Source organism: Pleurodeles waltl, chromosome 10 (genome assembly GCF_031143425.1).
Source record: "Pleurodeles waltl isolate 20211129_DDA chromosome 10, aPleWal1.hap1.20221129, whole genome shotgun sequence".
Taxonomy (NCBI): domain Eukaryota; kingdom Metazoa; phylum Chordata; class Amphibia; order Caudata; family Salamandridae; genus Pleurodeles; species Pleurodeles waltl.
In genome coordinates this window covers 435,773,630-435,797,473 of record NC_090449.1, presented here as the reverse complement: position 1 = coordinate 435,797,473, position 23,844 = coordinate 435,773,630, and the positions used below count along the sequence as shown (strand labels likewise).

The following is a 23,844-nucleotide window of genomic DNA, read 5'->3' as shown; positions in this document are numbered from 1 at the left end:
GAAGAGAGGCGTAGCATGAAATTCCGTAGAGTGGAGGAGTGCAGATTACAAAGCGCAGTGGCGTGGAGTGGTGCGGTGTAAAGTGGAGTGGTGCCAAGTAGAATGCAGTAGTGTGGAGTTGTACAGAGTGGAGTGGAGTGGCATAGAGTGGAGTTTTCATGGTTTGGCAGCACACGGCCATTATAGCCATCACATTTTAAATTGAAATGACCATTACATACAGTTTTACTCATAAACCTATGCAGTGCACATACGAAAATGTGTGGAAATTGCATCACCTGGTTTAATGATTCGTTTTGATTAAAGAATTTGTTTCCAACACACTTCAGAAATAACAAACAAATGTGCTTTATTTGTGCTTTCATAATTTTGATATATTCTGAAATACACAGTTCATTTAAATGTTGTTGTGTGCTAGAAAACAACCTCTTTCCTATTCCCAATACCCAGCAAGATTGTCACATAAATCCTCTCACACTGAAGTCAGAGAAAGAAAACTAAGCAAGCACCCTTGGAAGACAGCGCCTGACATATGACCTCGGACTTTGAATGCACAACAAATGTGACGAGATAAGAACAAGATTTAAAGACATGTTAACAGAAAGCTAGTTTGTGGAACAACACAGAAAACACGGTTTAGGCAATGGGATGGACAAACTGAACCTGGAGAGCCTAAAGCAAATAAAGCCAGCAAATGGAAAGCCAGAAAGTGTGATTCAAAAACCGCAAAGCCAGTGGAAATCAAAAAGTGGAATACTTTCCTAGGTCAACTTTCTGAAAGTCCCCAAGAAGTCTTTAGCAAAAAACAAAAAAAAGACAGCAGCACTGTCTGGTAGACTTCGACCTAAAAAGGTAAGTTGCTGCAGTTTTGCCTTAAAAATGTCACCTAAGCAACAACCTTCATCTTCACAGTATGGCTTTAAATGAGACCAGTTAATCTGTCATAACCATTTGTTTGCACCCAGATGGATCTTCATTTATTTCTAACTTTGAAGGGAACTTATTTGACCCACTGCACTATATTCCCGTTAACATTGACTACTTTTTTGACTGCTTTTCTTTGAGGTCTTGCAGGCTTCATATGCTGATTCATCAATAAAATCATCTTTCCATGTACACTCATTCTCTTCATCCATCTAAAAAGGAAGAAAGGATGCCTGCAGAGTTCACATTCAAAGCTTCTGCTTGTTTAGTTATAGGGATAACAGTTGCAAAAACATAGACTGCAACCAGGTGACTTTCTCAAAGGACAGTATCCTGCACCAAGTGTTGTGAGTTGAAGAAGACCTCCCTGGAATGCATGGCGATAGAATCAGCGAGAGGGAGATCTTCACCTTTGACTCTTTACGAAGTATTTTGGCCCTGGATATTTGAGATGTTGCCATTTCCTGAATTGTAGAAGAAAAATACATTTGCTAACCTGATTTCCAGGCATAGGGGAGCCTGGACAGGGCAATAAAATGGGGGTGAAGGGGAGTGCACTGCCGAGAGTTCCCAATGAGGACAACTAAGGACTTGTCAAGTGGTAAACCTAAAAGTGATAATAGTAAAATGTCTGTTTATGCCGAGGAACACAGTCAATGGAAAAATGTTGGCGAACACCTTTGCAGTCATTCTTTCAAAGAGGGTGTAGACTGACAAGATAAAAAAACAGAGGCTTAGATTAGTGAACCCACCGCACATTTATTTGTATATTATAAATATAATATATTCTCTACATTTCCCATGTTCCCCATACCACAGATTAATAAAAGATATACAAACAGAACCAGGACAGAACAAAATAATGTAGAACGACCCCAGTGTTAGACGTCTGCCATCTTTAACCATGAGATAAGGCAATAGAAGGTGAGCAGTGCTGTAGCAATAGTATTACTGTTTCATTATTTTGTACCCGTGTGTCTGGAAAAAACAAACAAGGAATGCGCTTCTCTTTTCTCAGCAGCATAGACTCTTTTGATTGGCTTGTCCCTGCTAAAATAGCAGACTGCTACTTCTGGGAGTGCTGTGTTGCATGCCCAACCCTCTTAAGGCATTCTGGGTTATGTTATGCCTATTGTGCACAATATGTGTGTTATAAGGGCTTTTTACATAATACCAATGTGTTTTTTTTTTATTAAGGTAAGCACAAATACATGTTTCTTTAGTCTAGCACTAAGGCAATTTCTTTTAGAACCTCACTAGGGTTTAGTTGTGATACCTATCTTCTAGCACCCATAGTCTGCTTCCAAGTGCGTGTTGAGTGGGGAACTCACAGAAGTAGGGACCACAGACCGAGACTAATTAGTGCGTATTCCGTTCATGCATGCGGTCCTTTCAACCCAATACTCTTAGTGGAGGCAGGGGAGTGACAATCGCACATGTGCGATCAAAGGCCTTGATCACTATGAAATTAACAGGTCTGATTTCATCCCCATACATCAAACTTACTTGATTAAGAGGCCGTGCTTTCTCTCGTTTGGCCCCCAAGGTGTGGAAGTCCTTAACCTCCTCTTTAAGAGCACCAAGCATGCTTACTTTAAGGGAAAACACTTAAACACTGCTCTACCAAACCATTAAAAACCAGCCAGATGCGTTTCTCCTTTTAGCGCCAACAACTATGCAAGGACTTGCATGCTGATCAGGGACAAATTGGCAACGTGGTCCTATAGCTTCAGGCTGGGGATGATACAGCGTATTTTTTTTTTTATTACTTCCTGGAGTTTAGTTGTGGTATTGGTTGTTACCCCCTTACATTGCATTACTATAGTCAGGATAAAGGACTGAAGTATGGATAGTCTTGTCCTGTCACAAGCAAACCTGACTGATACAGATGGGAACACTCTGGGAACCAGAAATTTTCTTTCTAACTTCTATGACAGGCATAACCATTTGTTATTATGGACTATGACCATCTCCCTTGTGCATTCATCACTGACCCCTGTTGACCCACCAGGACTGACCTTACCTGGTCACAGAGGGAACAGTTGGTGGGTTTTCTTACAAATCATTTTTAAAGATTGAGAGATTTAGGGGATTAGTAAACCGGCAAAGTCACTAAGATGTTTCTCAAGTCTGTGGCGAGTATAAATGAGGGCTTAAGAATGGCAACAAGCTTGTGGTTGGGACATGGAGACTGGAGTACAGGTCCTGGATATCTTCCTCTAAACTAAAAGTGTGGCTTGAACTATCAATACCGCACAGCACTCATGCTGTTTGTACAGTCTTCTGTTTTCGTTTGAGAGTGTTATTCCAGAAACAAACTGTTAAGTCGGAAATTTAAATTTCCCAAGGTCGGTGACTCTCAACGCTAGGAGCTCAGGAACTCCCTCAATTTTACAACAGACCAGCTCATCCTCTACCTTTTATGATGTATAGTGTAACTTTACCGGGTGTAGGCTATCAAATACAGTTTATTTTTTAACAGAAGGCCACAGGAGGAAATTGGGCAATTAGATTGTGTTTAGAATCTGTTATCACGCTGCTCTTTAGTAACTCTGATGAAATCATACTCGGTTATCAAAGCACCAGCAGAATATGGCAACAAAAAGAAAAGCTAGCAGCTGCCACTTTGTCATCTGGCATATACAACTATCTCCATATATTCTGGATGCTATTACTGCTGCAAGGTGCTTGACGACATTATTCTATACAAGAATCATAATATAGCACCACAGATCACACTATGGCGAAGTCAGTGGCGCACTTTTGGATCTCCTCCTGAAGCGTAATAAAGCGGTATCCATGTTGTGTAGATTGCTTTAGAGTTTGATTTTAGATTACAACTCAGTGCAAAGAATTCTGAACCCACCATTTTATCTGGAGCTATTCACTGATTGTCTTAGAATCTCATACAAGAGCACCTACACCAAGCTCTCAGCATCGTTTTCAGGAAGCGGTGACATTCGGTTTAAAATGTTTTTCCAGGCAAGTGTTTTTTTTCAAAGATAACTTGAAGAGAGGCTTGACATTTCTGAAATGAATGCAATGTGCCAGTTTAGGATCTGCTTCAGATGTAGCTAGGAGAAGGATTTCTGCAATTTTGATGACCATTGACTGCTTTTTGTATGCCGGTGATGCATTTCTAGCACTTGCAATTTTTACATGGTTTGTTGCTTTAAGCACAGTTTTGGAATTTGGTTCCACATTTATGAGATAGAGGACGCAGAGAGAGGAAGTGCTGATTTTTAGCAGTTCGTATGTTTCTAACCAACTTTGTGGTTAAATAAGTAGCACACACTACTTATACATTTTTCCCAATGAATGCAAGAGAGAGCCATCAACTACTTAACTCTTTCACAAGGAACAGGTTGCAAATCTTTAGAAGAAAATATTTTCCTGGTTTGCTGATTCCTGGATCGTCTTGGAAGCCTTTCATAATAAATTTAGTTTTTGTAAGGCAGAAGATAGTTAACGTTAAACCTATACCTGAAAAACATCTTTGTTTACCCGGGGCTGCACTCAAGCATTGCACTCACAGCGTTCCAAAAGGAGAAGCCATTTGACATTTTTATTTGTTTGCGGACCACTGAAATCCAGAGTGCTGGGCATTCTCCCACCTTATCCAGAGTGCTAGGTATTCTCCCAGTGGGTGGCAGACTATCTGCGGTTAAGGTATTCTAGCAGTGTGGTTGAAACACCATGTATTGGACAAACTGTGTGAGCTTTCAGACCAGCCAAAATAGGCAATCATTGATAGCTATGTCCTACTCGAACACTTTGCTGCTGTGAGTCAATAGTCTTTATTTTTATATCTATGAAACCTTTTGAATTTTCTGTCACCTGGAAGACGCTTTTACCTATTTCTTTCCAGACACCAAGAGAGCAAACTCTTGGATGCTAATTTCCTTGTTGAGGTACCTGTCATATTGCTGCCTAGAGATTCTTCCACTCTTCAGGGCATCATCAATGTTGAATTGCTTGCCTGATTTCCTATCATGGATCACAGATGACTCTCCACTTGGCCCTTTGATTGTAATCTCCTCCCAGTCGCACTCCTGATTTTGCAAATTGACAAACATTTTCCAGTCAATAAGGCCAAGCTTGTGGGCTTCTTCCGGGGACATCTCTCTTCCAGTGTCTGGGTCAATGACCACAATTGAACGACGAAGGTGATTCTCTCGCTGTTCCCTCTTGATTGCCAAAGTTTCTAGACGTTTCTGCAGTGCCTCTATTTCAACGTCTTTGTCCCTGGATATTTTCTTAAGGTCTTCCAGTTCTTTCGCCAATGACTGGAATCGTGAGTCAAGATCAACTCCTCTGTCCACTTGAGTCATGTTTCTCAGATCACGAGCTTCAATCACACTGATCTCGATCTCGGACTGCAGGTGTCTAATTTCCAACTGTAGGCTCTGCTTCTCCATTTGTAGTTTGTGGGTTTCTTCCCGCAGATGCTCCAGTTCCTTATTAATTTTGGAGTTGTTGAATTCCAGTTCAGAGAGCTGTGCTTTCAGCCTATCCACATCCACATCCATTTCTCTCTTACGCTTGCTTTCATCCTCCAGACTTGTTTTTAACCTCTGAATTTCTTGTTCTGTCTCTGCGTCCCTTTCAACTTCCACTTTTTCAGTGAAGACCAGTCTCTCTTTAACCTCTGTTTTCTCCAAGGAGATGAGCTTCTTACGTAAAGATTCTACTTCAGTTTCCAGCATTTGCCTTTGATGTTTCTCTTCTTCCAGCTGGAGCTTAAGGAGATTATGCTCCTTCTCCTGCTGTGGGTCCTGCTGGAGAACCACCTTCTGCTTTAAGGTCACTTTTTCCTTTGTGTCTATCTCCCTCTGTTCCAATTCATTGAGTCTGAGTCTGAGTCTTTGAATTTCAAGTTCTGCTTCTCGACGAGCCTGCCTCTCCCTCTCTAGTTCCTCCAGTTGTCGTTCCAGTTCAGATTTACGCCTCTGCAGCTTGCGTAATTCATCTTGCAATAAATCTACCTGCTTCAGCTCATTCTCAATACTACGGGAGTAGGAACTGACTTCTGCTTTCAGTGCTGGATCCTCCTCCAGCTTCACCACTTCTTGCTGAACCACTTTCTCCTTCACCTGAGAAAGCTCCCTCTCCTTTTGTCTGATTTTCTCTTCCTGGGACATCCTTTCCTTCTCCAGATCCAGGCGTTTCTTTTGTTCCACAGACAGTTGAGCCTTCAAAGATTCCACCTCCTCCTTGGTCTTAGGGTCTTCACAGTACTGCAACACCTCCTGCACAACCTCCTTTACCTGGATTTGGGGTTTGGTTTCTTTCCAAGTTTGAATTTCCTGCTTCAGTTGGGCTATTTCTAGGTCTGAACGTTCAATCACACGAGTCTTGTCCACAATTTCCTCCCGAAGTTTCTCCAGTTCCTTCTGCACTTCTGGGTCTGTCTTATGTGTAATGACTTCCTTTATGATTTCTTTGACCTCCACTTGACTGCCCCTATTTTTCAATGTTGTGAACTCAGCCTTTAGTGCATTCACCTGATCCTCAGAGCTGCGATACTTTCGCTCTTGCTCTAGCAGTTCCAGGCGCAGGTTAGCCACTTCACTTTCTGCTTTTGGGTCTGGTCGAACAATCTCTCGTACCTTTTCCTGAATAACTACCTTGGCATTCTCTTCCTCCAGTATCTGGATCTTTCGGATTAGTTCATTTTTCTCTCTCATGGTGATACGCACATTTGAATTCAACTCCTCATACTGCCTTCTAAGATCAGCCACTTCCCTTTCAGACGCCTGGTCTCTTTCAACTTTCAGAACTTCCTTGACAGTTATTTTCCCCTCAGCCATGGCCCGTTCTTTCTCCAGGCGCTTAAGCTTCTCCTGCAGCAGACTGAGCTCCTCCTCTTGCTTCTGCCTGAGCTCGCTCTCTAGCTTCATGCTTTCCTGTAGCATCTTGAACTCTGTGGCCAGCTGCGGGTCATTCTGAAGTTTCACGACCTCCTTCTCTGTGATCTTCTCCTGTTCCCTATTCTTCTCATTGGACAGCACAGTAATCCTTTGCCTCAGCAGCACCAGCTCATTCTCTCTGACTGTCTTCTGCCTCTTGAGCTCCTCCAGCTCTTCTCGCAGCTTTAGGTATTCCTCCTGCTGGTTCTTGTCCTTCTCTATTCGTGTAACCTCCTTGACCACATACTCTTGGCCACCTTCTTTCTGCTCATGCTCCAGAGCCAGGATTTTCACTTTGAGGGCTTCTAACTCACTTTGAAGAGACATATTTTTTCGCTGCTCCTCTGCTACCTTCTCCTGAATCTTATAGTATTCATCCTCCAACTGAGGATCTGGAACTTTTTTCACCAACTCTTTCTTCACAACGGTCTCCTGAGGCTTCTGGTTTTGTAGTAGGAGAATTTCATTCTGGGTGGTCTTGATCTCATTCTCCAGCTGGTTTCGGCGCTGGATTTCATCCTCCAGCATCTTCTCAATTTTCCATGTTTCTTCTGAAGGTCTTTCTGAGGACCTGCTAGTCTGAGCAGAAGACAGCATAATTTCTTCTTCAGGTTGCTGTAATACAAAACAAAAGTGAAATACATTTTTGGGAAGTTATATGTCACTGAAAGCTGCCAACTCCCATATTTTATCAATGGAAAGAATTTGTCTAACAAAGTAGGGCACAGACTCCCACTGAAACAACTATGTTACTTTTGCTGAAGTGCAATAAGTGAATTTTGACAATGTTTTCCTCTTTCCCTCAAGCCAACCCAAACTTAAAGGAGAACTCTGATTCCAAATGCAGTGTATCTGAGGTAAGTTTGTTTTCAGGGAAAGGTGTAGAATTCAGTTTCTAACTCCTAACCTTTAGCCTTGCAGTATATGCTTCATTGAATGGTGGAAGCACTGCTGTTGCAGCAAACTAGACTCCTCACCTGTCGGAGAAGAGACTGTGCAAACTCTAGATTTTGCATCCTCTGCTTATTCACTGCATTCACTTCAGTGAATCTTCCAGCCAAGGCGATCTCCTGCAACATAGAAGATAGACAGATATGGGTTGGGGTATAGAAACATCTTCCTATAATGTTATACATATGCTCAGATATAGTTCCAAGCAACATAAACCATTCCTGCTGTTTAGTGTGATGGTGAGTGACATCCCAGATCTATTCCTAGGAATCTCAAGGCTGTGTTCCAAAGTTTTGAAGTCTCTTGTTTGCAAGAAACACCAGCAGAGGACTGACCATTCTTTGTTATCTAATTCTTAGAAACTGCAGATATATTATGCTCTGTCTGAATGCTATCTTTATTGATTCCTTATTGAGATCTTGGATATAAACAAGGGTCACCTTAAGAAAAGTCTCATTCGTACTGTTCACATCATAGCTACAAACACCACCAAACACTGGTCTGGAAAGTGTTAACACAGAGATAGAATTCAGGAACAGTTAGCTTTAATTCAATCACCTCTTCTTTCACTTTGGCAGCAGGGGACTGAATCTTCGGTCTCTTTGGGCTGATGCCATTCCGTCGGTTTTCCAGATCCATTATGGACCGTAGCTTTTCAGCTTCAAACTCATAGTCCTGAAAGAAAGAAGGCACTGGTTGTTAACATAACAGTAAGGAGAGCCATGGCCTAACTTTCATTGCCCATCGATTCAGTACCGAGGAGTTTCAGATTGAGGAAGTACCTCACATGGATCTTTCTATGCATCCCAATTTAGATGTGCAGCCACAGCTTATTACATTTGTGCCAACAGCACGTTTGGTCAAAGCACCTCAAACCTGACCTCCAGGATCCAGTAGCAAGCTCCCCCACACATAATGATTTGTGTTGTTTGTGTCCTGCAAAATGTTCTATTATTTCAGTACTGCAGCCTCTATATTGCTTAGTTGGTGTGTAATCACCAGAGTGATTACCTCTAGCACAGCCTGTATTTCAGTACAGATTTTACCCTGCTTTGCAGCAGCACATGCTTTCCTACTTAAACACCTCTTAATATTTATTCTACTGGTACCTATGTATATAAATGATAATGGCACATGTTCATTCTGGGTTGCAGCACCTGCTGCTTATCCCAGTACTAAGACCCATTCCAAGTGCCGAGAATGCACCTGATGCCTGACCCAAAGCTAATTTGCTTCACTACACGGGCGCTCAAAGTGCTTCACCAATGTTACTCATACGTGCTAATTTAACACTATGGGGGTTATTCTAACTTTGGAGGAGTGTTAATCCGTCCCAAAAGTGACGGTAAAAGGACGGATATACCACCAGCCGTATTACGAGTTCCATAGGATATAATGGACTCGTAATACGGCTGGTGGTAAATCCGTCACTTTTCCGTCACTTTTGGGACGGATTAACACCTCCTCCAAAGTTAGAATAACCCCCTATGATTCTTTTACAAAGTTCTGCCAAGACACTAGTTAGGTGACCTGTAGTCTTTCCAATTCAGGTGCATGAGTCTTTCATTGCACCTGAATTCTGATTCAGAGTATTTCTTGAATTTTAATTGCGAGGGCCACCTCAAATAGCAAATGAAAATGTTTTTCATCGCAATGTGTAGGGGATCAAAAGACATTCAATTACCACTGTGGTATCTAGAACACAGGTTAGCATTTCTGACCAGCAATATTCACAACCTGTCTCCAGCGATGGCTGCTAGCTATGCTCTGAAGAAAGCCCTGAGTCCCATGGTTCCTGATGCATAGACTCACCTTCACCGCCATCTGGTACTGCTGGGCATTGTTGGATACCTTTTTAAGGTCTTGCTCTCGAGCTGAAATTTCACTCAGCAGCAGCTGCAGAAAACAAAGAATAGCATGTGCATGACTTTTGTAGGGAAAAACAATTGCAACAACATATTTATAGCTAATATTGTAGTTTCACACAAAGTGCTTGATTCTGAGTTTCAGTGGATATAGGGTGAATTGTGCCTTTTGTTAATGAAAGTGTTATAATATAATGTGGGGGCAGGCATGACTCGATTCACTCATTATGTTAAATATTCGAAACTGCACATTTCATACCATGTCTCAAAATGTTTATTTTCTGCCACGTAGTTTGAAAAAAACGTGTAACATGGAATAAGACACACATTAGTTTGCCCAGAGAGCAAAACATATTCATACCTGCATTCCACAACACACCAAGCTAAATTTATTCTGCGCCCAAATCCATTTTTGAACGCAAGGACAAATCGGCCCATATTTATACTTTTTGACGCAAAACTGCGCTAACGCAGTTTTGCGCCAAAAAAATTAGCGCCGGCTAACGCCATTCTGAAGCGCCATGCGGGTGCCGTATTTATTGAATGGCGTTAGCTGGCGCTAGCCGACCGGCGCTGCCTGGTGTGCGTGAAAAAAAACCACGTACACCAGGCAGCGCCGGCGTAGGGAAAAATGGCGTTTGGGCGTCTAAAAATGGGGCAAGTCAGGCTGAGGCAAAAAAAAGTCTTAACCCGATTTGCGCCATTTTTTTACGACGCCCATCCCCCATTGAAATGACTCCTGTCTTAGCAAAGACAGGAGTCATGCCCCCTTGCCCAATGGCCATGCCCAGGGGACTTCTGTCCCCTGGGCATCGTCATTGGGCATAGTGGCATGTAGGGGGGCACAAATCAGGCCCCCCTATGCCACAATTAAAAAAAAAAAAAAATACTTACCTGGACTTACCTTAATGTCCCTGGGGTGGGTCCCTCCATCCTTGGGTGTCCTCCTGGGGTGGGCAAGGGTGGCAGGGGGTGTCCTTGGGGGCAGGGGAGGGCACCTCTGGGCTCATTCTGAGCCCACAGGTCCCTTAACACCTGCCCTGACCCAGGCGCTAAAATCCGGCGCAAATGCGGGTTTTTTAGACCCGCCCACTCCTGGGCGTCATTTTTGCCCGTGAGTATAAATCCGACGCAATAGCATCGGAGTCATTTTTTAAGACGGGAACGCCTACCTTGCATATCATTAACGCAAGGAATGTGTTCACGCAAAAAAATGACGCTAATTCCAGGAACTTTGGCGCTAGACGCGTCTAACGCCAAAGTATAAATATGGAGTTAGTTTTGCGTCGAATTTGCGTCGAAAAAAACGACGCAAATTCGGCGCAAACGGAGTATAAATATGCCCCATCCCGCCTCTCTTGGACTTACATTTTGTATTTGAAAATAGGAGAGGAAAGGACATTAAATACCAAATACCAAAGGACATTAAATACCAAAGAGAGGCGTATTGGGTTAGGTTCCTCTACGATCACAAACTTTAACAAAGCACTGAAGAAAGCAAGAGGAATATTCGCTGCATAAACAATGGTTCAGCCATCTATTTTTTTTAACCATTTCAGTGAAACAATTGCTACAAAGAAGATACAAGGGCTGCACTGGGTTGTTTATAAAGCAAGGTGCAAGAACCCAAACTTATTTAGTCTGCAACACAGAGGAGAAATAACCCAACAGAATCAAATGAGTTAAGGAAGCTTCACTGGAAACGAGACTTGAAAACAAAGGATTAACGAGAAGACAGCTGTGGAAATGTATGTGAAGCTAGTATGGCGATATCTAGCGCCACTTAATATATGGATTCGGTCCCTGTCTTGTCCATATCCTGGTACTGATTGTAATGCGATGCAAAGATTTTTAAATGTTTTATTATTCATCAATATAATCTTTGTTAATTTGATTAGTCCGAAATCCCTTCCTTGCCCCAGAATTTACTTGATGAAATGTTGGCACATGTTCAGGCAAGCACTTGCTTGCCTCACTTTCTCTGGAATTTCCATCCTCCTTTTTCGGGGAACACCATATTGAAGCGACCAGTAAGTACACGTTTCCCTAACTGTCCTTGTTCCTGGATCACACTTGCCAACCCTATCAATTTAGGGTGAAGAATGTCACTTTTTAGCAATGCCTGCTGCTCTGTGAGCTCGCCTACTAATCTTGGCCGTCTGATATACTTCCCTAAAAAAAATGTTGTCCAGATATTTAATTTTGATTTGTGTTTTTGAATCATTAGAGAAGTAATTTAGCTTGTGTAGATATTGCTGATCCGGGACAAATTTTTCTGGACAACTTTTTTAAAAATGGCAGATATGTTGCAGTGATGATGTAATATTTCAGGAATCATGAGACCTACTTACTATATTTTGGTGTCAAAACATAGGTTTTGGGGGTCAAGTAGTCTTATCGAGATAGAAAATAACTCCTCAGAGCAACCTTTCCTCCATTTTCTAAAATGGCAGCTATGATAGAGGAAGAAGAGGCACATACAGAAATGAAACAAATAATAATGTTTTTTAAATCCTTTTACGTATACACCAAACAATATTTATGATCTGAATATGAAACTAATAATGGTTATCACTCCTGTTTTAGACACATTTTCATAATTCACTTTATTTTTTTTTGGCAGTCACTCGTGGTACATTTGTAGAATGTCAAACATTTGAGAAGAACATATTGACAGGGACATCTTTTAGTAGTACAGAGCTTGCAAGTACATGTACGCATACGTTCTGTGGGTAGAGGCTTTAGAAATTCAGTAGGTTTTAGCACCTCATCAATACCTTCCCAACCAAATGAACCCAGATCTTTCGCTACATATGCATGATTAAAAAATGTTATGCATCGTCTGATCAAGTAGAATGCTCTTTTAATGTGTCCACACTCAGAATATGACACCTTTGGAAGGTCACTTAGTGGTACTGATCTCTTGAACTCACTGTACCGAAGATCATCAAATGTGTGACAGTCAGAACTCGTTTTCCACAAATGCACAAAATATTTTTCTACGTCTTTAAAGTCACATTCTTCTCCTTTCTCAGCAAATCCTTTTAGAAACTTCACAGGTTCAGCAGTTCAAGTCTTTTCTCGCCTGTTCCATTACATACCATAACTCTGACAATTCTTGACTTCTCAACAATGCAACAAATCTAAGTAGCGCAATAATAACATCTGTGTCATTTGACAATACAATGACTCACTTGGAACCATTTCGAACAGCCCACTCAACATGTGGCACAACACGAAGGACAGCTTCCTCCAATTTGCTGTTAGGTTCTTAAACAATATGGCCTGTATCTTTTGAAAATATATAATTGGAAACTCAGTGTTCACTAAAGTATCAGCAATGGTTTGGCGAAGTAACATCTACAAGTTCATCTTGTTCAATGTTGATGACCAGAATTTATCAAGTTGCATAGGTGTAGGTGCCTAATTTTTGATGCAGGCAGGGTCAATTGTTCCAGAAATTCATCTGATTCTCTCACATTCTTTGACAGATAGTTCAAGATAATTGTTAAAGAAAATGTGCAGTTCTTTCAAGGTGCACAGTGACTTTGACATCTGTAGAACAGTCTGAACAACCTCTCTGAAGTTTTACATGGATGAAATCTTGACCATTTGCAATTGTGACATATAGTACACAACAACAGCAGTTTTCAGTGTGGACACCTTTTGAATTTAAATTCTTCAGGTGAAAGTTTTTTTTTCGAGCTCTTGTACAAGTTTGTCCTTCACTGGTTTGGTTGCAGCAACTGCATCAAATAATGCATTTGTTGGAAGAAGATCATGCAACAGAATGTCCTTAATAAATTCACCCCTTTCTTTTGCTACATCAATCTCTCTATGTGCTTGCGAACGTTGTTTTTTTGTAACCTGTTTTGTAGTGACTGGTTAGACGAAACTCTTACTATGGCAATTAAAGTGTGGAAGTTTAGCTTTAGTGATTATGTCAAACAGCTTTTTCTCTTTCAATACAAATCTCTCCTGCTTCAGTTCTGCATTTAGTTTCAATCCATGTTCCAGGAGATCTTGTAGACATGTCTTTACATCATTATCCACATATTGTTTGGTCACAAAGTTGTGTAGTTGCACAGACTCAGTCATTTCCAAGATGTTTCCTTGCTGCTCCATGAAATAAAGAAGGCTGTCAACATGTTTATTAAAACGTTCCCCTCTCTTTCCCACAGGTTTGTGGTGAGGAACAGTTTCATGATGGTCCATTCATTTTGAATTTGTCATCCCTCTGAAAAATTGCAAATAGAAATGACTTCATGGTAAAATAGCTGCCATTTAGCAACATATTCCCTTTTACGTGTCTGATCAACAACTCTCTTGGAGCTTTTCTGTGATCTCTGGATCATCTTTTCCAGTTTCATATCCGGAGCCAAAGCCCTGAACCTTCTTTCACCACAAAATGTATTTGGATGAATTTTCTACATCTAGCTTCTTCACTCTTTCCAAATACCAGGACCCATGCCTCAGGTAGTTTATGCAGTTGAATTTGTAAAACACAGTAATCAGTGACTCCACAGACTTCACGTACATCTCCCAATCACCGTCCCAATCAGCATGTACCAAGTTTTGCACTAGAGCTATCATGTGTAAAACATTTCACCAGTACTTGCAAAGTTATGATTTTTCTTCACATTCTTTGACAAACTCTATGAACTTGGTTTTCAGGTTTTCTGATTTTGAACTGAGTGTATTGAACAGTACCTTGCTTTGTATTATGTCTTTAGAATGAAGTGCAACATGTGCCTTGTTCAATTCTGAGATAAGCTATGCAAAACAAAATGTGTCGTTCTTTTTCCAAAATGCATTCCAACACAATGTTTCTATAGCCTCAGATATAACGAGCATACCTTGTACCAAATGGATATAATGAGTTCTGCTCAATACTGGCTGGACATTATTGCTTCCAATATTTTACCTTTAATAAGTGCATCACCTGTGCCACATCCACTGAGATAACTTCCTGCACACTGCAACACAACTTTTGGCATGTGGAAAATGCCTATCACTGGATAAAGATTATCAAGCTCTACTGGATTGCTCATTAAACTGTCAGATATAATATTGAAAACACCTTAATAGCAGAAAATTGTCAGGCTAGGCTAGTCTTCAAGCTGAGCACACACATTTTAGGATTTGTTTAGAGCTGTCTATACTGTTGTGTAGTTTGTGACTGGAGTTGGTATCACTGGTAAAAACCAAACCTGCTATAGTGGGACAGTACACAACAATGTGCGGTACCTCTTATAAAAATTATTAGAATCCAGTCTTCATAGAATAACTTTCAAACAGAAAAATCCATTCAAATATAATTTCGGTTTAGCTAATCAAAAATCAAAACATTTATTGTTATGCATAAACTAATTCAAAACAAATAGTATGTCCATGATTATATAATTCATGCCTCAAAACACATTATAGATTTAATTACAATTATAATAATCAATTTAAACATTCATTATAACCCGTCCGTCAAATTTTTACAGTTCGAACCAATTTGTGACAATCAATTCATTGTAATTCGTCCGTCATGTTATTATAATTCAAGCCAACACGTGTTTCGTCTCGGGACAGTGTTTTCTCTCCTCCCAAACGACTTCTTCAGGGCTGAAAAGATTTTTGTAGGCAAGTTAAATGTAAAATAGTTTAATTTGATTAAAGAAACCAAAATGCTCCAACTTGAAAATTCAAAAGGTCGCCAAAAGTCCCAAAGGAGAAAAAGGTATATAAAGAATCTAGTAAAATCTGATAGAGCAACCTTAAACTGAAAAGATATTTGAATTATGTGAACAATGACAAAGGGTAAAAAATCAAACACCAATGGGGCATCCCCAACCCCAAACATCCATGGTATACCTGAGAAGGGGGATCGCCTTGTGAATCCTAGTATTTCACCCCATTAGTAAGTCTATAGTGGGACAGTATTATGGGAGATCTGAACATGAATTACAGTCAAAGGAAGAACTGGCTTTTTTTCATCCTTCAGTCTGCACCGAATAAGCGATATGATAAGTTCAGTTAAATCAGCTTTGCAGACCACAGCATCAGGTAGAAGAAGATCTATGTCCTCAGCCACTTTGAAACTTTCTGGTAGACTAGTACGTGTTGATGGCTTGTAGTGATTTTGCACACATTGGCAAGGCAGTTGGGTTATAAGTTTGCAGCTTCATTTGTTTATGCCTACAGCTGACACAGTATATTTTCCAGCAGCTACTTCATTGGACTGTCTTGAAAAAGCACCATTGCAGTATCATGTGTGCTGGATGTTCCAGACAAAGAGCTGTCTTCAAAATCAAAATTATCAAGAGCAGCAATCGTAAATCCTTTTCTGGTAAAGTGACTTAGGAGTGGTGTGCTGTCAGAGTTACAAGATTTTACGGCAGGAGATGCTAACAAGTTCCTGCTCTGTACTATGGCATTGTAACATATTGACACACCAATCCTATTCATTGAAATGATTAGCTCTCTACTTTTTTACTTGTCATATATTGCGTGGACAGTCATCATTTGTAGCTGAGTTTTCTTTTTGCCGTGATGTAATTCATAACACATGATTTGGAAAAGACAGTACATTTGCACACCATAAGCCTGTCGGTTCATGGGATTTTCTTCCACTTTTTCGCTTATATCTTCAACCCCATCATCAATGTTGTTGGCTTTTGTTCCGAACTCAAGCAATTTAGTTTGTAACTATGTTACTTTGCTGATATTAAACAATAACATAAAATATGTAAAGACAACATAAGACATTCTTTTTGACTCCCATGATTTGAAGAGATCTGGGGTATCACAAATTTGTCATTAAGTTCAGCGCTATTTTTCTTGAACTCCTTAGCGTCCCCCTTAACACCACCATGTATACGCTGTGGCGCAAGGGGTTACAAATGGCGCAATGCATGCATTGCACCACATTGTAAATTTGGCACAGCGATTTGCCATCATTGGGTCACATTAGTGTAAAAATAATTAAGGTAAAGGGGAGCAAGGAAGTGCTAGGGATGCTTTAATCTGCCCCTGGCTCTTTCAGGTTGTTTCTTAAAATGGTTTCTGCTGATTTTACTGCATCCTGTAATCTCATTTTGGTAGCAGGATCTTCAGGAGTTAGATCATCTAAGAACACTATAAGTGGCTCATTCTTTTTGTTAGACTGAAAAAACAAATTCTGTCATTGTACATTCTCACCAGAAAAATCTTAATTTCATTATGTATCAATGCAGTTTTCAATGTTGACCATTAATACTCTGATCTCACTGAGTGAGACCCCGTAGCCAGCACTCAAGAGTGGCTTGAAAACTTAATTTGCCTTTTCAAAGAGTGCAAACTTTACTGAAGGTTGGCAATTGTGTTGCTGCTGGGAGCTTATTGTACATTCATATTTTCAAATGTATGCATGCATACAGTTCTGGTGGGCATACAAATCCACTGCAAGTACATTTACCTCTCTGCTTAGATCAGCTACTCGGCTGAAAACATCATCTTGGAAGAAACGAGCTGCAGATAAAAACATGTTGGCCCTTTGAGACTCACATACTCTCTACTTTGTTCTTTCGTCAGTCCCTGTGGCCTTTTATCTGGCTAATCCACAGATAACACACTGAAGATCCTATGCTTTCTCGTCAGTTGTTGGAGGTGGAGGAGGGGTAGCCATCGATCTTCTAAGTGGATGGGCACTGGGTTTGGTTGTTGTTGCTTTTTCAGAAGATTCCGATTCTTGTTGTAATGCACTGGTTTCTGCTATTTTTTGACAATTTGTTTTCAGACCTTTTTCTTTTGTATATGACTTGTATCACTTGTTACAATGATAAAATACTTGGTCTTCTTCACCCATCAGTTTCAATCTTTGTGAACTGCGTCTTGTCATATTTCTGCACCATCTCGAACTTACTTCAGTCTAGGGTTGCTCAGAGGACTTATTTCCTGTCTCTACAAGACTACTTGACCCCCAAAACCTATGTTTTGGCACTAAAAGGAAGTATATATGGCTCATGGCACCTGAAATATTACATCACTGCAACACATCAGCCATTTTTTCAAAAGGCTGGCCAAAACAAATCGGCCCGGATTAGCAATATGTACCCAAGGTAAATTACTTCTCTAATGATACAAAAACATAAATCAAAAATGAAAATCCGTGGACAACAGTATTTTGTACGAAGGTATATCAAGGGGCCAGAACTATACGCTGCATACAGAAGAAAGGTGAAGCAGTCTAAGGCTCCGCAAGCTGACACTGACAGATCCAACTTAATGCCAATTTGCTGTCTGAATTGGCTACCAGCTGCTGCATTTGGAACCTACAAGCTTCTGTTAGAGGGTGGAACCTTTCATGCCTGAGCTGCAAAGCTCTGGGACAGCACGCTGCCCAATTACCACCAATATGAAGCGCCAACTCTATCTTGGTCCGTGCGCCCGCCATTAAATAAAAAACAAACAACAAACCGAAAGCTGGTGTGACCTTAAAGAAGGAAAGAAAGAAGGGGATCAGGACAGCTAAAGAGAGACAGAAAACAGCAAGAGTAAACAATATGAAAGAGCAAGAACAACAAGAACTTTATGTAGGGATCTATTTTTACCAACTTGCTAAGGACTACAAATAATGCTATAATTGTAACTCTTCAGAAAACCTGAGCAGCAAGACTTAGCTTCAGCATTCATATAGATGTCCCGATAAAAGAGGCAAGATTCACTTGTTCATGAGATCAGCCATGCTCTCTAATTGTCCCATGCTTAGGGTGTGTCTCCTTTGGTTGGTCAGTCTGATATCTTGAATTACAGATAAAGTTTTTATCACATACCTTCTTAATGAACTGGCCTAAGTAAACAGCTTTCCACTCAAAGCAAATAATGAACATCTACCCATGAATGTCATTTAGGGGTCACCAGGGTCGCAGCTGCAACCCCGGCTTGCCCTTTCCTACCCCTGGCACTGCATTTGTGACCCCTGGCCTCAGTTGGGGCCCGCTCTCTTTGTTTTCTGTCATTTTTATAGTACACTAATAGTGAATAATAATGTATTAGTCACTATTAGTGAAATAAAAATGGTCCATTTAGCGGGTATATGCCCTTCCATGGCAGTTGAGCTTAGTAAAAAATGTATGCTGTGTGCATGCTTGCGGGTAAGAGTGTGCTTATGTGAGAGAGTGTATGTAGGTGTGAATTTGTGTCTATGTGTAAGTATGTGTGTGTGAGAGAAAGTGGAGGTCAAAGGGCGTGTGATGTCATTTCAGCTACCTCTGGCATTTCGGTTAATAGATGTCCTTGCATCTACCTCCTCCACTCTAGAGATGACATAGTTCTTTTACATCACAGTTCTGCGCATATTATTATGGCTTAGAATATACTGTAATAGTAGTCCATCAAAATCAACCACATCAAAAGAAAATATTATGGTATTGGAAAGTTCCCCACCAAATAAGAACTGGATCTTAACATCCAGTTATGCCGGGCACTCAAGTATTGATATTTCACTCTTTTACTTTATGGCACGATATCAAGGAAACCTCCACTGGTGGCCATTAATTGATGCACTGCATAAACTACAAAGGGAGGTTAAATTGTTTGGTTGTCGTTCCTTTTAGCTCATGGTCTCTACGTATAACATGAAAGCTTTTCCATCAATTACCCATGGGATTGCAGTATGGTAGTCTGCTCAAGAACACACTTTGGGCATCGTTTGCAAGCCTTTTGCACCACTGCTGCGTTATTTTGTTTGACGCAGCAGTGGGCCTAGCAGTGCACTGCACTGCTCTAGAGTTACAAACTGACGGGCCCAATGCGGCAATTTGTAAAGCCCTGCCTCACAATATACCTGTGCCAGGTATAATGTATGCAGATTATTCCCAAGGGAAAAGCCATGCAGCACTGACGCAGTGCTATTTACAACATTTCATGGCATCATTCTGTGACTTCACTGCATCACCATTTTACTGCCTGCTTATAGCAGATGTAAAATTGACGTAGGGCTTTTTCCTATGGGATACTCCTCGCATTGCTGGAGTTGTGTCCGTTTAACGACGCTACTTCAGCAACGCGTACGTTTAATGCCAACAGATGCATTAGAATTTCTGACGCATCAGTTAAAATGTGCGCCATGGGGCTCTGTATTGTAAATACAGCGCATCCATGGCATCATTAGGGGATGTGCGTGAAGCGCAAGAACTCTTCATGTAAATTAGACCCTTTGTTTTTCTTTTCTATGCAGAGTATCTTGTGGAACGCTGTCTTACGCATAAAAAAGTCATTCACCTGAACCAATCAAACAAGCATGAAAACATTAAAAAAATTTAAACTTACTGTTGTTTTATCTATGGAAAGATTGCTTAATCATATGTCAGTAATTTTATACAGACTGAGAAGAATTTATCAAAATCCTATCATGTCTTCTTGTTCTGAATACTTTAATAGTTTTCTTGTAAACCAAATAAGCTATACATTTTTCTATGCAATGGATTCCAGGGATGAGTAACACATTTCTTCCCTTTGTTGTGACTGTCTGGGTGATCTTAACAAGCGAACTGCCAGAAGTCCTAGAAAACACCATTTTGGCCAACAAAAGCATTGCACCCAACCCTACAGATGGATACATGATGGACTCCTGAGACCCCCTTTCCCCCCCTCCAAGGAGCACCATCAGGAGGTGCACTGTCTGTGTGCCAGGTCTCTGTGGCGCACAATAACCAGGCCCCTAAACAGTCCCTTTGCCTCTGTGTCAGCATCTGTAGCACAGTCCAGAAACAAAGGTAATTAACTACCTTGATGCTCCATAGGATGGCGCATGTGGACATCTGAAGATAGTATGACCTATATTGCAGAAGGGGCTACACAAGCATCTTTGGCTCTTTCTTTTAAAAGAGCCTGCAGGTGTACCCGTTGTGCCCCAGACATTTGCTATAGTACAGCCCTAGGAGAGCATATTGCTTCACTGGCAAAGGAGGAACGTTTGGCTTGCTCCTGAAACAGAATGGAGGCATTCCTAGTTCCTAGTTATGTATTAGAAAGTCTTTATAATATTGATAACACAGAGGGGTGGAGATGTTTCAAAGTTCTAGGATGGTTATGAAGTTCAAAAGAGAGTGACTTGCAATGGTCTGAGAATAATGTTTAGGATACTTAATCTCCCTCAGTGAAGTTACTTACTATTGTGGACATTTTTCTGTTGACATTTTCACTAGAATTTCTGGGGACATGTGTTTGTCTTAACTATTGTTTTTATTGCTGCTTTTGGTAGCAAAGGAGTTATTAAAAAACTGATCACTTTAGTATCCTTAGCAGAATCAAGACTTATTTTTACTTACCCAGGAAAGTCTACACTGATACACCATTCACATCATTTAAGCTTTTCTGAAGGTCTTTGTAAACAGTGAAGCAGATGCCTATCATAACAGACAATGGGTGCAGGAAGGAGCTAGTGGGTTTCTATTTTGAAAACTAGACAATTCAATTGGATATGTCCCCTCAAACCTAATAATGGTGTTGCAATGGTAGAATCCCAGCCTACAGATAATTGGTTTCAGAACATCATTGCTGGGCTGTGACAGGGCTTGTCCTTTATCCTTTAGCTGGCCAAGAAAAGTTGTGTTTTTAGATATTTATATAACCTCAAACAAGAGGATGTGCTGAAGAGAAAGGAGGTGAGGTGTTACGAGAGGGCCTGCTGAGGACAGAGGAGGTGAGGATGCACTGACGAGAGGTCGCCCTGATGAGAGTAAAGCATTGTGATGCAGAAGGCACTCTGGCATGGAAGCCCAGCGGAAAAGGCAAGGGCATGGCCAGGAGAAATGCCTCAACCACAGCCGTGCAGGTGGCAAATGCAAGTTCAGTGTGGTGTGTACAGGTGGCAGTGGGGCACTCCAGACACTGACACTGCCGTCCCTCACACCTCTGGAGAGTGTGAATGAAGACGTGGCAACAGCTGCAGCTGTGAGACGAAGCCAGTGAGAGCGAGCAAGGGAAAAAGTGAGGTGGTAGGCTAGACAAACCATTGAGGTGACACCAGATGTCGAATACTATTGGACTGGTCATCTTTGAGATGAGGCATAGAGGTACAGAGGCCAGTTTAACTTGCTATTGGTGCTGGAGGTGCCAGAGGGTGGTCCTGTGAGGCAGCAACTAACACCCTGACTTGGGGGAGTTACAGCCTCCTGCTTCCATGGTCATTGACCAAATTTGAAGCCCTCTACAAGTCCCCTGTAAGGCCCCGTGCAGCTAAACTGCAGCTAAATAGAAAGTAGCATCCTAGCATCTATTTCTTCCCATCCATTAGCATCCTTCTGTCAAAAGCCATTTATCTACCTGCTGGTCCACTATTCTACTGTACTGCCTGTCCGTCCGCTTACTTGCCTGTTTCCTGCCTGCTTGAATTTGTCTGTCTAGTTGGAGAAATTGCCCAAAAAGAAACAGAAAAGAAAGAAAGGAAACTGTGTATTTGTCTACTCCATTTTGCCACTCTTAAACTCTACCACACTTGCTATTTGTTTGCCAGTTGCAGTCCAGCCTCTTGTGGCCCAGAGGAGGTCAATTAATTTTGTAGCAGAACTGTAACTGGACCTGTATATGGGCAAAGGCAGCATGTATTCATCTCAGGTCTCCTGAGTCTGATATCTAAGCTGAGGAGTTACTGGTGAGCAAGGTGTGGTGGTGGTGATGAGGTGTTAAGGAAAAGGATTAAGGGGAGCATACTAGACATGTGCAGAGGGTGTTTTCCCGGTGCACAGAAGCAGCCAGCCTAGGGTATGGTGTGGCTTGTGCCCGGGGTGGCCCTCTGCTCTCCCTTCCAACTTGTCTGTTGCCAGTTGTCCTCAATTTGCTGTAATCTATCCCTGCAAAAAAACATTGGCTATTGGCCTGATCCGCTCGTCTTGGGTATTTGCTACTTCTTTGTTGCATTTGGACATAATTTTTGTATTATCTCATTATTTCAAGTATCTTAGTTCTTTCTTCGTTCTTCACGTGTTGGGATAGTATAATCCAGATAACGCAGGAAAGTGCAGGTCAAACAATATTGTCTATTCTAGCTATGCTACCAAAATTGGTGGCAAGGTCAAGCACACTGACTAAGCGATCTCTCTTTCCTATAACTACTTAATTCCAACCATGAAAGAATGTTTGCTGAAATCAAGAGGCAGGGAGGAATTCTCTAAAGGGTGATGTGTCAAGAAACGTGTGTTCAAAGGATCAAAGAGATAATTTGACTCAGTTCTATCACCTGTGGCTCCAGGTAGCCCTATGGCTGCTTCTCTAGGACGAACAGGACTTCCTGATTCTCCTGTCACAGTGGAGATTAGTTCCACGGGTTACCATAAGGAAGCCACCATTTTTAATGGTCTGAATGGCTTTGATGTCCCAGACTTGTTTCGCACTGTGGAGGTCATTACTGAAAATAGTACTGAGAAACCTCCAATGTAAATCTGGGACTTAGGTGACCAGACCAGTGTGAACTCTCTGAATGCTAATGCTAACACTGATGTGAATGTTAATATTTCCATGATCCTGGTGTAGCTGTAGATGCAATGGTGTTCCAGCTGGCTAAGCAAGGAGAGACTTTTCCCTCTGCTCCCCTTAGATGTAAGCAAGATACTGTAGAGAGTAGGGCGGAGCACCTACAGAAGTCCCTACCAAACCCATGTAAAGTAGTTATGCCTGTGCCCGACTCGCTAGACCTTAAGAGGAAGCAATAGTAGAAGAAGTTGGTCAAGGTCCTTGCAGAGCTGCCATCATCCCTACAGGACTTTGTTACAAAGCATTTTAGAGTACGACGCCTGGCAGTTGATATGCCTGAGGGGGTGACAAATGAGGAGTTGGGTAATGTTAATTGCAATGTCAACATTAAAGTCAATGATATCCAGGACAACTATGCCAATTTGAGTGCAGCAGGATTTCTGATTGATGTGGCAGGGTGGAATTAGTGATGTCTGAGGAAACAATAATGGATGTTACCATTCCCCTCTGGCCATGCGAAATGTTAGCCCTGTCAACGTTAGCAATTAGCAATAGTGAAATGGGTGGCACTGATATCCTGCCCAAGGTTGTGGGGAAACTGGATCATGTTGAAGTTTTCAAGCACAGTGTGGTTTCACGGGGCGGGGTGGTACTCCCCTGAGACTAATAAACCAAAGTCCAGAAAGAGTGCTAACAATTCAATTTTAAGGGCACCAAAACCTGTTCACAATAGTCTCTACCTGATGAAAGAG

General features: G+C 41.4%; 1 protein-coding gene across 3 annotated transcripts in view; it reads right to left on the bottom strand.

Moving 5' to 3' along the window:
• Window positions 1-1,663: 1,663 nt before the first annotated feature.
• Window positions 1,664-23,844, bottom strand: part of PPL (periplakin) — a 453,724-nt gene continuing 431,543 nt past the window's right edge. For all 3 annotated transcript variants that reach the window (XM_069210696.1, XM_069210694.1, XM_069210695.1), the window contains exons 19-22: window positions 9,597-9,680; window positions 8,343-8,459; window positions 7,811-7,903; window positions 1,664-7,448 (exon numbers count right to left, since the gene is read on the bottom strand). In XM_069210696.1, the coding sequence (XP_069066797.1) occupies window positions 4,779-7,448; window positions 7,811-7,903; window positions 8,343-8,459; window positions 9,597-9,680 (2,964 nt within the window). In that variant the 3' untranslated portion in view covers window positions 1,664-4,778. The remainder of the gene's footprint in view (window positions 7,449-7,810; window positions 7,904-8,342; window positions 8,460-9,596; window positions 9,681-23,844) is intronic.